Genomic DNA, 18,431 nt, shown 5'->3' with positions numbered 1-18,431 from the left:
GAGTGAATAAAAGACATATGTATATATCTTATATATATCTATATCTAGATATACATATACATATACATATATATATAATACTTAACAGTAGTAAGTATCATATATATATATATATATATATATATATGACAAGATATAGATATATATAAGATATATACATATGTCTTTTATTCACTCATCCACTTAGGTTGTTCCATATCATGGCTTTTGTTAATCATCTGTCCCCAAAAATCTTAGTTTCAAAGAGTTCATTCCTTTCCTTGTACCTAAATAACCAAATTTCACAAAGCATTTAGATTCTATTAAATACCTCTTAGACTAGTTGCTAGATTTGAACTTACACAAAATAGTCTTATTTTACTTCATGTACAGATATTTTTACTGTAAAATGAACTATAATCTGAATTAGGTCCCTCATAAGGAAAAGTGGACTGTCCACTAAATCAGAGGAAGTTGGAGGGCCTTTCCTAGATACGCATCCCAACATTTCAGTCCAGTTCAAGATGACAGTTGCAGTGATGAGAGCATGTTCTCATTCTCATAGTCATGCGGTCCCAATGGGATATGGCATGCCATTGCATTATGAAGAAGATATTTAAGCTCCTAGTTATGACAGACTAGCTGTGCGCCTTTGAACTTAGTCCACAGGGCAATCTAATTCTTGGTAAATAGTGTTAAAAAGAAAACCACAGACCAAAATTGGAGTCATTTAGGTTAAGACCCCAAGTCATCAAAGCAATGCTTACTACCTAACCTATCTTTTCAGCCACTTCAGGGATATAACTTTTATGGAATTCCTGGCCAGCAGTACAAAATTTACTGATAGATCCCTTCTGCCCCCATCAGGAGGGCAACTTTGCCTAAAGCAGTGCATTCTTTGTTAATGATTTCCTTTTCTATGCTACTTCTCTGCCTTTAAAAACTTTTATTTTTCTGTAGTTCTCTGCTCCTCTTTTCCATTTCCTAGGTAGGATGCTGCCTGATTCAGGAATCATTCAAAAGAGGCAGTTGGATCTTTTAAATTACTCAGTTGAAATTTGGGGTTTAACAGTAGTAAGTATCCTATAAGTGATTATATTTTGTTATTTTTTTTTAGGATTTGAGAGAATTTAAGTACCTTATCTGGAGATGTTAAGCAGTAGGACTAGTAAGGTTTATCCAGGCTCTCTGAGCTTCAAGTTTCCAAAAACTGTGCTCCCTCCTTGTCTATGGGCAACAGTAATCATCCTGTGTTTTGTTTGTTTGTTTGTGTGTTTGTTTTTTAACTCAAGTAGCCAAATTGTACTACATCACTAGTTTCAGATATAGTGTTGACTAATTTACCAGTTGCTTATAACACCCAGTGCTCATTACATCAAGTGCCCTTCTTAACTCCCTTCACCCAGTTACCCAATCTTCCACCCACCTCAACTCCAGTAGCCCTCATAACTTTAAAAAGAAGCACAGGTGTTTGGTTCCCTTTTCAGCTGGGGCCACCTATTGATAAGGAAATGGAGATTATGGTCTCCATTTTGTTCTGAAGCCAAGTTTGGGCTTGAATGGCTCTTGTTTTTGAGCAGTAGGAATATACCCTGGTATCATATTTTCCTTCAAAGGAAGAAAGGATCTTGGAAGCCATTGTTTGCCCTGTAGAGTGGACTGGCTGCTTTCACTGACCATTTTCAAGGTCTGTCAGGGTCTATCTCCCTTCCAGTGTACAACATCTTTGGATTAGATTGCCAAGCACTGTTACCAATTTATGCCCTCAAATTTTAAACTTAATTTAATATTTTGCTTTCACTGATATCATTTAGTTCTTGGCTTTCCTCAGTTGTTAATTCTATGATAAATTTGTGAAATAACAAATGTATAATGATCTCTCTGTACCACAATTATATCTTAAACATAAGGGTGGACAGTACACCATGTTTTACTTAAACATATGCCCTCTAAAGCTTTCTTACTGTATTAAGACTGTCTCAAGAGCTCCTTCTTTGTTTGTAATTAGTTCTTTATCAAACTATGTCTTATTTTTCATGCAAATATGCTTTTCATAGGCTCTCCATTCAATTTTTCCAAATAATCAAACCAAAATTGAATTCAGCTCTGAGTCTAAATTGGGAGGTTTCACACAGAATGCTTAGAACTACTGAAAGTAGGCTTTGGCATCTGAGACTCTGAAGAGTACCTGATATATCTAGTTTGCTAAGATTCCTGCCCCCTGGGCCTCATCCAAGGGGGTCTATGTTGTAGGAAGTCTGGCCTTAGAGTTTTGGATCTGAACCTGAAATGGCTCTGTAACTTCACTTTAAGTCCAAAGACTCTCCTCTACTTTTGTTAAATTTGTCAACTGCTTTTTGAAATTTATTACAAATAAGATCTGACATATCTAAGACTAAGCCATATGGTCATGTGACCTATTCTTTTAACAAGACCAGGTGTGATCCCATATCTAATGATGCTAGCTCTACATTTAACTGAGGACACTTGGGCTAGTCATGCAAGTACATGGAATTTTAAACAATTATCTGAGTGTAGAATTGATAGAACATAGTTTACTATAGCTTGAGTAGATGCTGTCAAACTGTATTTCAATGTTTGTGCAATTTTACACTTCTTCTACCAATATATAAGTTCCAGTCCTCATATTGGTAATTTGTGCTTTTTCTCTTTATTGATCTTGATAAGTTTTTCTTAGTTTTATTAATCTTTTCAGAGAACCAACCTTTGCTTTTGAGGGGGAGAAGAATGTGACCCCAGAATATGCCCCTTTAGCATGGAGACTATGAGTTCTAACAGACTCAAGAAGAGTTGTTTTATCTCTCCTTTGAGTTCCTAAAAGAATTTAGGTTGAGTACCTGTATCAGGAAGAGAGCTAACAACAGATAAATTTTTACATCAGAAAGACTTACCTGACTAAGAGGAAAACCATCTGTTTACCAAACATTTGCTTTTCTATCTTCTTGTGAATTTTCTTCTTCCTCTTTATAGCTCTAGAGTTCTACTGCGTTCTTCTCAGGCCAGGACGGCATAAATCTTGATTGCCTGATGGTCAGGGAGTCTCATATCTTTGGAATTCCAATGTGTACAAAATTAAGTTTCTTTTTCCTACTGTAAATCTGTCCTAAATCAATTTAATTATTAGATCAGCCAAGGAACCTATAAAGAGGAAGGAAAGGTCTTCATCCCCCACACTTTTTTTGTTTGTTTGTTTGTTTTAAATCTCTATTTAAGGCTGCTAGCTATATTTTTGACTTGATTAATTTACAAATTTATTAATAAATTATTATATCCTATTCCATATTTGGATTTAATTTGCTTTTATATTCCTAGATATTGATTTCTAGAATACTTATAGAACATTGATTACTGAACATTTTTTTTTAACGATAGAGGCAATATCACTACACATTCTACAGATTTTGGAAGGATAATAAGGGAATATAATGATCATAATAAGACCAATATATTCAAGAATTGGATAAGATGGATAAATTCTTTGATATAAATTACATTAAAATTATATTAAAAACTTACATTAAAAAAATAATAAATATTCAAGGCACCTGGGAGGTTTAGTTGATTAAGCATCTGACTGTTGATTTTGGCTCAGGTCACGATCTCAAAGTCATGAGTATGGACCTGCTTGGGTTTTTCTCTCTAGCTCGCCTTCTACCACTCCCCCACCTTCCTTCTCTCTCTCTCTCACACACACACAAATAAATAAATAAATAAAAGCTAGACAATGAAAGATAATAGATATTTTTCAATAGTCTGTACAGCTTGAAAAAAAAATACATTCTTTTGTCCCCTTAACTCCTGTCTGGGTAGCTTCAATCGTGGATTCTACCAAACTTTAAATAAAACAGTAATACATATTCCATACAAACTCTTTTAAAAGAACAGAAGCAAATGTTCTCTCAACATATTAGTTCAGCATTTCTGTGAGACATATCATTATACTAGCTTATATGAGCATTCCTTATAAATTTTTATATAGACAATCACTTCATTGCACATACAGACAACTTTTAGTTTTACTTTTTAATGTGAGTTTAGCATCACTGAAGGATATAAAAGATCAACATATTAAAGCCAACTGCATAGTTTTTACTAGTAATGAAAAAATAAATATTCAATTTTAAAAACCCCCTTTGTAATATCACAGTGTCTTAAAATTATAAATTAATTAAGAATGACTGTAACATGATATAAAGCATACATGTATTCTGGAAGCAAAATATCTGTTGAAAGAATATAAATACATTAATAAATAGAAAAAATACTGTGTTCGTGGACAGATGATTCAACATTATTAAGAGCTAAATTCTCCCCAGAGGAATCTCCAGATTCAAGCATTCTCAAACAAACGTATAAGCATATATTTACAATTTTGTCAAAATTGATTCAGAACATATATGGAAATACAAGGACTGTAAATTAAGTCCAGCAATTAAAAAAAAAAAAAAGTTGGAGAACTTACACTATCTGATTTCCAACAATGTTACAAAACTGTTCAAAATTATGTGGCATTTCCATAAAGATACCAAAAAAGCAAACTAGAGAGCCTAGTAATAGACCCACACATTTAGACTCAACTAATCTCAACCAAAGTCTGCACTCAATTCAGTCATGAAAAAAATAATCTTTGCCACAAATGATAGTGGAAATACTGTGCATCTTTATCTATGGCACAAAACAATCAAACAAAAAAAGTCAAAAAGAAAAAAAACTTTTTATTTATATATCACAGCTGTGCAGATTTATCAAAAATGGATAAGTGGCTAAGCAGTTAAGCTTCTGCCTTCAGCTCAGGTCATTATACCAGCGTCCTGGGATTGAGCCCCACATCAGGCTCCCCCACTGCCTGATACTCCCCCTGTTTGTGCTCTTTCTTTCTGTCTCAAATAAATAAATAAAATCTTAAAAAAAAGTTTTAAAAAATGGGTCTTAGAATCATATGTGAAATGCAAAAAAAAAAAACAAAAACAAAAACATATGGAGAAGATCTTTATGACCTTGGATTACAAGAAAACAATTTCTAAATGTATGTGAACAAGAAAGTGTCCAAATAGGGGTGCCTGGGTGGTGAAGTTGTTTCAGCATCCAACTTCTGGTTTTGGCTCAGGTAGTGATCTCGGGGTCGTGAGATCAAGCCCCTTTCAGGGCTCAGCACTCAGTATGGAGGCTGCTTGATACTTTGTCTTCATCTCTTTCTGCCCCTCCTCCATACTGATTCTCTCTCTCTTTTTCCCTCCCTCTCCCCCACTCTGAAATAAGTAAATGAATCTAAAAAAAAAAAAAAAAATAGTGTCCATAAAAAAAAAAAAAAAATGATGGTTGGCACTTCATCAAAATTACAACTATGCAGCAGAGCTAGTATACAAAGAGGGATGAACTAAATAGTTGAGGATGTGAATTAACTGGTTCCCTTTTCTAAGGGTTGTCCATGTGTGTGCACAGAAGGTTATAAATATGACCTACTGTCTCCTGTGGTAGATCTGTGCAGGCTAGCTCTGGAGCACAGCTTGGTCAACACTGGACTTAATGCTGGTGTAGACAATCTCTAAAATCACTGGGTTATCACATCCTTTAAGATAAAGTACAATAATCCGTCATTTCCTCACGGTTATTAAGCATTTAAAACCCCAAAGGGAGCACTAAGCTAGAATAACACATTTTCTTGCTTCAGTTGCTTACTGGCTATTTGAACTTGCTATTCAATTTAGAACCTCCTGTGTTTTTATCTACATAATAAAGCTAATAAGAGTGTCAAAATATGCAGTATCATGAACAAGAAGTAATGTGATGAGCTTAATCCAACCAACAATCTCTCAGTAAATCCTTTGGCTAGGTAGATTGATCTGAAACAGATGATTTCCTGACCCTTCTTGCATGAGAAATCGTCACACACATGGGCTGGCATGTGGAAGAGAGACTGACTGCCTTCCATGTAGGCAGATAAGGCTGAGTCCAAACCACCTGTGACTAGCCAGTGAGCAGAGAAGGAACCGGATGGGAAACACATTAAAGGTTTGCTGTACTTGGCTTCTTTCATCTTATTTTTTTTCCCATCTTTTTTGCTTTTCCTCACTGCCAACTCAAAGAGAAGAAATGTTTATTCTTATCTTTTATTTCTCACCCAATTTCCAACAGCTTATCTATCAATGGTAATGTCATACTAATTATAATATCACAAACAATTGATTTATTTAGCTACCTGCCCTGCACACCAAATATATTGATAACTTCCAAAACAAACAAAAAAGACTGTGAGTCACTTCATCTCAGATTTTCCTGAAAGCTAACCTGATACTATTATGAGCTATTATTTCCCTCCTATTCTTCAGAAAACTGGAAGAGCACAGGGAAGTTAGACTATAGCCTTTTGGGGCCTTCAGGGAAAGAAAGACCTTTTTTTTTTTAGATAGGAAAAGTTTATACCCAAGAGTATCAAGCACATTACTGTGGATGGTGGATTTGCAACACATGGTCCAAAACCTGTCTAGAAATGCCTTTGGGAATATAATTACGGAAAGATTTCATAGACCTATTAATTTTTGCATTGCCACTTAAATTTCTATTCTGTTCCTCTGAACCGAATAGTCTTCAGGTATAGGCATAGAATAAATGGATGTTTCCTAAGACCTAAATAATTGTGATAGCTTCTGCAGGCATATCAAAACCCTTTTGCTTTTTTTTTTTTTTTTTTTTGAGCTGCTATTAAGAAGCTAAATCAGCTTTCAAAATGTCCAAACTGCTTTCCTGAGAGATGAAGATTTACTTCTTGCATCACTGAATTTTAGTAAATATTGGAAGTCCACTTCCCTTGCAAACTGTAGAAGGTTAAGACTTGTTGAAATTGTCAAAATATTTACAGAGAATTTATCTGGATGTGTTTGAATTCTGGGACTGTAACTCTCTGCATTTGACTTCAGATTTTGGTACGAGACAAAAACTGGCAGAGTGAGTATCTGCGGATGGAATGCTTCCTGGTGCAGCCAGACAGCCACTCAGATCTAATGCTTAGTGAACTACCCTTGTCACCTTGGTTTGGGAAGGGTCCCACCACACATGTGCTAGGCTAATTGTGTGTTCTTTTTTTTTTTTATTCTATGTAATTTCATTCTCAAGTATATAACCTCTCTTGCAGCCCATGATTACTATATAAATGTTTTAGGATTCTTCAGACTTAATGGCACATTAGTTGTAAGCAAAATTCCCATTTTCAGTGAGAAAAATAATAGCGTTAGATAAAGTGTATATATACTGGCAGTGAATTTCATTGTGATTGCAAATCACACTCACAGTCAGTCCTCCATATTCCCATTATGAAATAGACCGTTTATGCCTGACTTTCCCATATTTCAAAACATTTGCCTTCCTAAAATAGACAAGTTTATACTAAGCCACCTAAGGTAAGTTCATAGTATGCTATATTTTATTACACTAAGAGTTTTATATTCTGTTACAGTATGAGTTTACTACTCAAATTTAAAAGTTTGAAATTCTGGTAGAATCTTCTATTTACATGTAAGAGCTTCTATTTCTTTATGAACATCATGATCCAAAAGGTACACACATTTTGTATTCAATAATACCAAAAAATTAAGGGATCATTTGAGTAGCTTTTGTAGAGAAAAATACTAGTGATCAGTGTTAAGAAACAGGCAAAGATAACCAATTAATGATGACATTAACAGAGTTTCAGAAACAGATTTTAAATTAGAATTTCCCATGATCACATTTGCTAAATCCCTGTTATGAATGCTCTTTCTTATTTCCTTCATTTTTCTGTTGATTGTTTGTGCACACAGGACAACCTATGGCCCTAAACTTATGACTCAGAAAGGAAAGACCATAAAACAGAAGTAACAGTTTTGAAGCACACATGTCACTGGCTATTCTGTTTTACCTCATGTATTCCTCACTAAAATTCTGAATTTTATAATGACATCTTAGTTGTGAAATGAGAAAGAGGAGGCATGAAGCCATTTGCTCAAGGATCACACGGGTCAGTTGATTTGAGATGCCTCAGTGTTTCTAACCCTTTCTGTGTTGCTACTGTTTCAACCCCTTGTTCAGTGGTTGCCTCAAATCCTTTATTTACCAATTGTGCCTTCAGTTTTTCCATGGAGAGGGGTGTGCTCAGTATCACTATATTGTTTGATGAAAGTAAACCTCTTCAACTGATTTTCCCTCTCTTCCTTTTTACCTCTGCTAAAAGCACAGATCATAAAGCAAGTTTCCTCAGAATACAGGCTGGAGTTTTGAGCTACTAGAGAGGAAATTCCAATGGTGATCTGGAAAACAAGCAAATCCTGATGAGGAATTGCATTTTTGTAAAACTGAAGGCAAATTATTTCAAATGTTTCAGAATCAGTGAACTCTGGAATCCTTTTGTATATTAAATATTCCATACATCTTCACCTAGGTAAACATTCAGAGAGACAGGGCACCTGTTAACCAATTGTCTTGCATTTTCTTTTTTGTTCAGAGGAAGAATCAAAAGAGTTTTTCCATACTGTCCTTCATGACATCCCTCTCAGTTCTCTCCCATGAAGGACAGCCCCAGATTGAGGAAGAAACAGGACTTCTGTCTTCTAATATTTACAGTGTGCTACTTTTCAATATTGAGAAACCACTTAGATTCTCTTGATATGTCTCTTCTCTTTAGAATCAGAGATTTGAATTGGTCAAATGTTTTTCACATTTCTATTGTTCACATTCTACTTAGAATGTGAAAGTTGCCTATAAATTGATTTTTTTAGTAACTAGGTATATCTAAAAATTAACATTGTTTCTACCTCATATACAAAGAGTAGTATCAGTTGCAATAAGTAGAAGATAGGTCAATGATCCTCACTCTCCTAAAGCGTTTCAGTGCTCCTTAGTAACTTAACTGCTGAATACTCTGTTACATAATTATTTTATTTTGGTATATAAGGAAGATAGGGATCCTTGTTTTTGATACTGAAAGCAAAGTAGCAACAAATTAAAATTTTCTAATTTTATGAGGTTAGAATTCTGAATAATAATTTAAAATAGAATGGATGTCTTATGGTACAGATCATTCTAAAAATGCCATAGCTGTCAATGTTTTGCCATCTAGAATCTTCTTCAAGACTCTCAATAACAGATATTAAATCTGTGAGTCTCTACAGATCATGGTTGCTAAACAGTATTGCAACAAAATCACTTTGATTTTTTTTTTTTAATTAGACATCTGGAGGCCCAGACCTGTCTGTCACTTGAGATTCAGATCGAGGTAGAAGGTGTGTTAGTTTTTGCAAACCTACTACAATCAGATATTTTCTAATTAGTGTGTAAAATAGCTCTTAGAAAAGCTTCTTATCCTTCACTCATTTTGCACTGACTCTCTCTCTCTCTCTCTATATATATATATAGCACGCTTGGGATATATATATATATATATATATATATATATATATACACACACACATACATACATACATATTCAGCTTGGGATCATGGCCCTCTGATAGAGGACACCTGGGTGGTTCAATTAGTCAAGCATCTGCTTTCAGCTTGGCCATGATCCCAGGGTCCTGGGATCCAGTCCTGCATTAGGCTCCCTGCTCATTGGGCTTGCTTCTCCTTCTGCCTGCCTCTTTCTTTGCTTGTACCATCTCTCTCTGACAAATAAGATGGGATCAGGAGAGAAAGAAACCATAAGAGACTCTTAATCTTACAAAACAGACTGAGGTGTGCTGGGGGAGCGGGGTGTGGAGAGGGTGGTTGGGTTATGGACGTTGGGGGAGGCGTGTGCTATGGCGTGTGATGTGAAGTGTGTAAGCCTGATGATTCACAGACCTGTATCCCTAGGGCAAATAATACAATATATGTTAATAAAAATATTTTTTTAAAGTATGTATTAGATACAGAGATTCAAGTTCCTGAATGTTTCATTTATTCATTTATGCATAATATCATTGAGTGCTTACTCATCACAAAGTTTGTCTTCAAGTTACTTTCAGTATTATCTCCTTTTATTGGCATTTGATTTTTAGATTGTATCTAAAATATGAAATAGTCAGTAAAAGCCTGGAAATATACATAATTCCAATATACTTGAGCAATTCAACAACCTTATCTTTCCTTTATCAATTGCCGTCACAAACTTTAATGACAGCATTTATTTTTATTTTATTTAACTTGTGAAATATAAAAATGACACATGAATGGGTTTCCTAAATGGTTTTCAAAATTTCAGTCATTAATTGCTAGTTTTTTCTAATACTGTATTCAAAGAGTCTTTGCCATTTGATGTAAGAGAAATTCCATTGCTTTAACATGACTCATTGACAATGTTTGACCATGTAGGAAGGTATTCTATGCTCTGCACAAAAGTTCAGTAGTTCATACTGGTTGTTTAAACAAATGTACATTTCTTCAGATTCATTCCCCAAATTAAGGAAATTTTCTAAGATAATTTTAAAGGAAGGAAAGTTGATTTCATGTAAAACATATGACAACTGGGAAATATGGAAAAATTCTTGCCTTGTTTTAGACTAAATAATAAAATCAGAAGTCCTTTCTTGAAACATATTATTAGCAGTAATAAAATGTATTTTCAGGATAATATTTAAATATTTTAAGTAATTACTAGTAATTTTGAGCAAAATATGTAATTATAAATTATTTCATAATAGAGTTATTAAAGAGAATAAAGAGAAAAGCCATTTAATTCAATAAATGAAGAATGTCTTAGCTCTATTTGTGTCAACATACATTTCAAAATTTTATATTATTGTGTTCATACAGTTAATTTTCACCATTAATTATGTTTTCTTTCTTTCAGAAACACAAGTCCTTATGGAAGATTACAGCAAATCTAAATATATGAAAAGCCAAAGGAACATATCTGAATTCATACTTCTAGGACTTTCGTATGACCAGAACATGCAAATATTTTGCTTTGTGCTCTTCTTATTCTGTTATGTTGCCCTGTTGGCAGGAAATCTTCTGATCCTTGCCTCTATTCAATGCAGTTCTCTTTTGCACCAACCCATGTACTACTTCCTCAGCCACTTATCCTTCATAGACATTTGCTACACCTCAACGGTTACACCCAAGTTAATTACTGACCTGTTAGTGGAAAAAAAAACCATCTCCTATGGTAATTGCATGTTACAGGTCTTAACAATGCATTTCTTTGGCGGTACTGAAATCTTCATTCTTACTGCCATGGCCTTTGATCGCTATGCTGCCATCTGCAAACCCCTCCACTATGTGATTATCATGAACAGGACAAGATGCCACCTCCTAGTCTTGGCTGCATGGGCTGGTGGTGCCATCCATGCCTTACCTCTGTTTTCTACTGCAATTGGTTTGCCCTTCTGTGGTCCGAATGAAATCGATCACTACTTCTGTGATATTTTTCCTTTGCTAAAGGTGGCCTGCACTGATACCTACATCACTGGTGTCCTTGTGATTGCCTTTTCAGGTATGGTTGCCTTAGTAACCTTTATTGTCTTATTTGTTTCTTATGGGATAATATTGTTCACTTTAAGAAATCTCTCAGCTGAGGGAAGACGCAAAGCCCTCTCCACCTGTTGGTCTCATGTCACTGTGGTCATCTTATTTTTTGGGCCTGTAATCTTTATCTACCTTAGGCCACCTACTACTTTTCCTGAGGACAAAATATTTGCTCTATTTTACACCATCATCGCTCCTATGTTCAATCCCTTAATCTATACTCTGAGAAATTCAGAGATGAAAAAAGCCATGAGAAAGGTTTGGTGCCCATCATTATTTTCAAAGGAAGCACAGAGTTAATTTGAAAAAGTTTATTAGGGGCACCTGGGTGGTTCAGTGGGTTAAATCCCCTGCTTTCATCTTAGGTCATGGTCCCAGAGTCCTGGGACAGAGCCCCACATCAGGCTCTCTGCTCAGCGGGGAGCCTGCTTCCTCCTCTCTCTCTGCCTGCCTCTCTGCCTATTTGTGATCTCTGTCTGTCATATAAATAAATAAAATCTTTAAAAAAAAAAAGTTTACTGGCTAAACAACTCTGAGAAAGAAAAGATGTGAATGAAAAAGGCAGGGACTAGGTCATGGGGTCTGTGGACCATCACTGCCATGAGGGAGTAAATGGAAAACATAGCACTTAAGATTAAAGTAACAGTGATGAAGTCCTTATTCTTGCATACCAAAATTAATTGAAAACTGAGTTAATTTTATGAGGTGTTAAGATGATATAGATAGGGGAACCTTCATGAAAAACAACTGAGCCAAAGCAAGTAAACCAATGTTATAATGATTGGTGAATTATTAAGGTAAATAGTTTAATGAAACTTTTACAAAATCATTGGACTTAGAGGTCAGACCACACAATCACAGGAGTTCTTTGATTGTTCAAGAGTTGTAATAAGAAATCATAAAAGCTATATTCTAAAAGTGAATCAATTTAAATTTCTAATAGGACATTAATATATGCATCCTCTAGTTCATACAGAAATCAGTTGTGCAAACAAATAAGTATTTAGAGTAGAATCTGTAATTTATTGATAATTTTTTAAAAGATTTTATTTGTTTATTTGAGAAAGAGAAAGAGCTTGAGCTAGCATGAGCAGGAGTGGTGGCCCGGTGGACTTTGGGGGGCCTAGGGAGAGAAAGAGGGAGACTCCCCGCTGACCTGAAGCCAAGTACAGGGCTTCATCCCCCGATACACCACAACCTGATCCAAAGGCAATATCTCAGCCGACTAAGCCACCCTGGTGCCCCAAGAGGGGTTTCTGGGAGTCAGCTGTTGTGAAGTCCCATTGAAATCAATGATAATACATAGTGAAGACAGAGTGAGAATCTACAATTCAGAATGATGAAACACACTTCTTGGCATTCCACCTATTGGCCAGAGTTAGGTATCATTTCCCATAAAGTTAAAGAACTATATATTAAAATTTATGAGTTGCTCACTCCTACCTGCCTATAATTGATAACCGAGTGATTAGTACTTGGATCCACAGCCAACGACTATTCTTACTGCAATGACAGGGAAAGAGAGGGAATGAGAGAGAACTAGCAAAGGATAAATAAGATGTGATTTAACTACAATGTACATGAAAAAAAATTAATGCGTTCCATTGCACATGGATATTTATGGCAGATGGATTCATAATCAGCAATCCTAGGAAGTAAACAAGATGTCCACTAGGTGAATAAATAAATAAACTCTTGTACATCTAGAGAATGGAACATTATTCAGCACTAAGAAGAACTGACTTAGTAAGGTAAGAAAATATATGCAGGAAACTTGCATGCATATTTCAGAGAGGGAAAAAAAAAAAAACAATGTGAAAGGGCTCCCTTTTGTTTGATTTCAACTACAGGTCTTCCTCGACGTACAAGAGAGTTATGTCCCAATAAACCCATCATAAGTTGAAAATACCTCAATTCAAAATGCATGAAATCCTCCCAACCTTCCAAACCTCATAGCTTAACCTAGCCTACCTTAACTGTGCTCAGAGCTTACATTATTTAGCCTGGAGTTGGGTAAAACTCATTGAATTCAAATCCTATTTTGTCATAAACATTGAATATCTCATGTAACTTATTGAATACTGCACTGCATGTGAAAATCAGAATGGCTATATGGGTATAGAAGGTTCTAAGTGTATTGATTGTGGACCCTTGTGATTACTTGGCTGACTGGGAGCTGCACTTCGCTGCCCCTGCCCAGCATCACAAAAGAGGCTTGTAGCACATACCATTAGCCTGGAGGAAGACCCAGATTCAAAATGCAAAGTACAGATACTATAGCATGTGTATCACTTTTACAGCCTGGTAAAGTTGGAAAAGTACAAGTCAACCATTGTAAGTTGGGGGTCATCTATATATGACATTCTAGAAAAGGCAAAACTATAGAAACTGCAAAAAGATCAATCCCTGGAACACAAACTTTAGGGAGGGGAGAGATGAATAGGCGGGATGCTAGGATTTTTAGGGTAGGAAAACTGTTCTGAATGTCTTTGAATTTTGGATAGTGTTACCATACATGTCAAAACCCTCAGAATGTGCAAAACCAAGGGTGGGCCCTGATGTGAACGGAATTTTGGGTGATCATGATGTATTGGTATGGGTTCATTTAATTGTAACACATGTAGCATTCTGGAGGGGTAGTGTCCCAGTGAAGGGGGCAGGGGATGTTTGGGATCTCTGTAGTTTCTGCTCTATCTTGTATGGAAAAAAAAAAAAAACTTCTCTAAAAAATAAATTGTATTAATCACAAAATACACTGCAGCACAATATATAAAAGAATTCATCTTATAACTAAATGAAGAATCTTCTGAAAAAAGATTTTCTAGTGAAAACAGATAATATCTTAAAGCCTTACAACTTTCATGGAAAGCCTTTTGCTCATGCTTCATAGCATGTAAAATAAGATACCTGAAGAAACACAGCAATTATGGCAGAGAAGGGACTGGGCTGTGGAATGTTATGAAAAGGAAGATAGATTTACATTATGTAAATGCAAGACAAAGGGTATCATCATTCTGGAGGCACTGTGCAAAGAAACATGAATAGCAGGAAAAAACGATGAGGGAGAAAAATTAAGTACAGTTTTTATAACCAAGAGAAATTGGACAAACTATATTTGCAGCAGCTAGTGGTAAAGAAACCAAAATATTGCAAGATTTGATATTATCTCTTGAAAGAGCATCACAAAACATTTGTCAGTTTATAGATTGCTTAACATGACCAATATTGTTAACAGAAGAAAGATCATCCATGTGTAGAATGGGAAGATCAATAAAATGAACAATATCATGGGAGTTGGCAGGGAAAAAATGCAAAACTAATGTGGACCAATCAGAGGAAGGAAGCCAAGTACAGCAAAGCCTTTAATGTGTTTCCCATCCGGTTCGTTCTCTGCTCACTGACTAGTCACAGGTGGTTTAGACTCAGCCTCATCTGCCTGCACGGAAGCCAGTCAGTCTCTCTCTTCCACACGCCAGCCCATGTGTGTGACGTTTTCTCATGCAAGGAGCGTCAGGAAATCAAATTTTTTAATATTTAATCTGTTTCAGATCAATCTCCTTAGCCAAAGGAAAACAAAAATCCACTGAGAGATTGTTGGTTGGATTCAGCTCATTATATTACTTATTGTTCATAATACTGCATATTTTCACACATGTATTATTAGCTTTACTGTGTAGATAAAAGCACAGAAGGTTCTAAAGTTTGGATAACTGGTTCAAACAGTCAGTAAGCGATTGAAGCAAGAAAATGCTTTCTTCTAGTTTCCTGCTTCCTTTGGGGGCTTTAAATGTTTAATAGCCCTGAGGAAATGAGGGATTCTAGCACTTCGTCTTCAAAGACATGATAATCCAGTGGTTTAGAGCTTGTCTACACCAGCGTTATGTCAGTGTTGACCAAGCTCTCCTCCAGATCTAGCCTTCACAGATCCACCTCAGGACACAGCTGGTCACCTCTAACCTTCTCCTGTGCACACACGTGGACGCTTAGAGAAGGATAGCAGTTAATTCAAATCCTCAACCATTTAGTTCATCCCTTTTTGTATACTAGTTCTACTGCATAGTTTTAATTTTGGTGAAGTGCCAACTATCATTTTTTTATGGCCAAATAGGTATTTAGTTATTTATTTATTTTAGAAGGATTGAGAGAGAGAGAGATAATGGTGGAACAGCAGAAAGAGAGGGAGGTAAAGTCTCAGAGTCCAGCTGCATGCTGAACCCTGGAAAGGAGCTTTATCTTAAGACCTGGAAATCACCACGTAAGCTGAAACTAAGAGCTGGATGCTTAACCAACCTTGCCCCTATTTTGGAAATGTTTCTGCGTGGGTTAATCCAGGTTCCCATTAGGAAGAGAATACTGTTTGCCACTTTCTTGTGCTTCTATTTGGGGATGTTGTTGAGTATCTTTCTGATTATTACTATGTCAAGAACATCTGGACACTCGGGAAACCAGTATACTTCTTTTTCCATCTATCCAAATCTGACAATTGCTTCTATACTTCCTCAACCCCTAGAATAACTGTGGATGCCCTTTTGAAGAAGACCACTATCACTTTCAGTGAGTGCACGAGACAAGGCTTTTCTTTCCATTTCTTTGGCTGCCTAGGGATCTTCATCCTTATCCTCATGGCTACCGACCACTATGTGGCCATCTGTGAGCCCCTGCATTACCCAACATCACGAGGTGATGGGTCTGTGCTATGCTGTTGACTATGGCCTGGGTGGAGTCCTCTGTGCATTCTTTAGCTCAGATGTTTCTGGCCTTCAGTTTACCCTTCAGTGGTCCCCCATGACTGGTCAAGTTTTTGTGACTTTGCAGCCCTTGTAGAAACTTACCTGAGCAGACAACTAGGTGATCAACCTATTCCTGGTGTCCAAATTGGGGCTATTCTCCCACTGAGTTTTGTCCTGCTCATGTGCTCCTATGTTATCATCTTGCATTCACTAAATACCACATTGCTGAAGGGAGGAGAAATGCCCTCTCCCACATTCTTGTGGTCATCCTGTATATTTATATACAGACATCCTGCAACCACTTTCCCCATAAATAAGATGCTAGCTGTGTTTTTTATACTTGGAAGAGCTTGTTCAACCCTCTGACTGACACTCTGAGGAATGCAGAAGGGAAAGCTACGATAGGAAATTATGGAGCAAGAAGTGGATTTCAGATGACCAAAGAAAGGAAGTTTCAAATCTTTCCTCAGAGTTTAGATTTACCTAGAAGTCCATAAAGAATATGATCTTAATGTGGTAGTGCTAGTATAATCCTGTCTTTGGACATGAGCACTACTTCCTTCAGGAAAATATCAATAAGGACACACACATTGGTTGGGGTTTATTCAGTGTTATGTAGAGGAATAGACAGCATAAGCTACAAACAGCTACATAAGGTCTATAGCCTTAGATGTGCTTCATCACTTTGTCTCTGCCTGTCTTGCCTGCCCTAAATCTTGTGGTTTTGATCTGAGCTTGCCCTGTCCCTCTTCATGTGGACTCCTGGTGTTCTCTGCTGCTCTGTAACACCACCCTGAATATTTGCATTCACAGACTGGAGGTTTTTCGTCTTCCAGTTTCTGTTATTAGACACTTGCGTGACATTGTTGACCATGAACCTTCAATGTAGTTGTTCTTCCTGATTTGGTAGAAAGTATCAGATTCAAATAATTATAGGAGGTTCATGTTGTAAAGGACAGTATGTAATCCAATAATCCCCATTCCAATTCTTGGAGTTATATTCTTAAATCCCTTCTTTTAAAGATTTATTTATTTACTTGAGAGAGAGAGAGAGAGAGATCTCATGAGTGAGGAGCAAGGGTAAAGGGAGAATCTCAAGCAGACTCCCCTAATTATGGAGCCCAAGTTTCCTGAGATCATGACCTGAGCTAAAGTCAAATGTCATTCAATTGAATGAGCCACCCAGGTTCTCCTATATTCTGAAATCATGTGATATGTTTACCTACATCCTTCTAGAACAGTAACACATCTTGGTGAGAAAAACTCACATTCTTTGATATTAAGAAGACTTCAATGGTTGGATTTAATGCCTATTTGAATTCTTTGGTAAAATCGACTTTATGCTTTTATATTGATTCCTTCTAATTTGGTGAGTGCTAGGTTTCTCTTGAATCATACCAATTATAATGATATGTTTATAATATTTATTATCATAGATAAACCAATTTAAGGATGATTATATTTATGTGGATTATATTTCTATTATGTAGAGTGCAAGCAGTAGGTAACAGTGAATTTTAAAATATTACTGACTAAATCAATAAAGGAGATAATCCCAAAGAGAATTTTTAGGCTTTGAACAGAAATATTTATATCACAGATATGAATTATGAATTCCTTCCCTGCATAAGGAAAAAAATATCACTGGTTGGTAAAGTCTCAGGGATAAAGGAGAATGGGTGATAGATGGAACACGTGGCAATTTTAGGGAAGAGAAACTATTCTGTATGATAGTGTAGTGGTGGATATATGACATAACACATATGTCAAAATCCATAAAACTTGACAACACCAAGAGTAAATCCTAATGCAAGTTACAGACTTCAGGAATACTGTACCAATATTTGTTCAGTAGTGGTAAAAAATGTACAACCCCACTGCATGATGTCAGAAAACATAAATTGTGAGGGACAGAGCATATACATGGGACTTTTTTTTTATGTATTTTTTATTTATTTTAGGCATAACAGTATTTATTATTTTACACCACACCCAGTGCTCCATGTAATCCGTGCCCTCTATAATACCCACCACCTGGTACCCCAACCTCCCACCCCATCCCCCGCCACTTCAAACCATTCAGATTGTTTTTTAGAGTCCATAGTCTCTCATGTTCACCTCCCCTTCCAATTTCCCCCAACTCCCTTCTCCTCTCTAACTCCCCATGTCCTCCATGCTATTTGTTATGCTCCACAAATAAGTGAAACCATATGATAATTGATT

The 18,431-nt window shown here is 36.2% G+C and overlaps 1 protein-coding gene across 1 annotated transcript; it reads left to right on the top strand.

The window, feature by feature from the left end:
- Window positions 1-10,842: 10,842 nt before the first annotated feature.
- On the top strand, window positions 10,843-11,778 carry LOC132010375 (olfactory receptor 4P4-like). The gene has a single exon (XM_059388253.1). It carries the CDS (start codon window positions 10,843-10,845, stop codon window positions 11,776-11,778), a length of 936 nt encoding a protein of 311 aa, XP_059244236.1.
- Window positions 11,779-18,431: the final 6,653 nt, after the last annotated feature.

Source organism: Mustela nigripes, chromosome 1, assembly GCF_022355385.1.
Source record: "Mustela nigripes isolate SB6536 chromosome 1, MUSNIG.SB6536, whole genome shotgun sequence".
NCBI classification, from domain to species: Eukaryota; Metazoa; Chordata; class Mammalia; order Carnivora; family Mustelidae; genus Mustela; species Mustela nigripes.
This window is presented reverse-complemented; position numbering and strand designations above follow the sequence as displayed.

What these genes read in the sequence shown, in the direction of transcription:
- LOC132010375 (XM_059388253.1), top strand. Translation starts at nt 10,843, where the DNA reads ATGAAAAGCCAAAGGAACATATCTGAATTCATACTTCTAGGACTTTCG.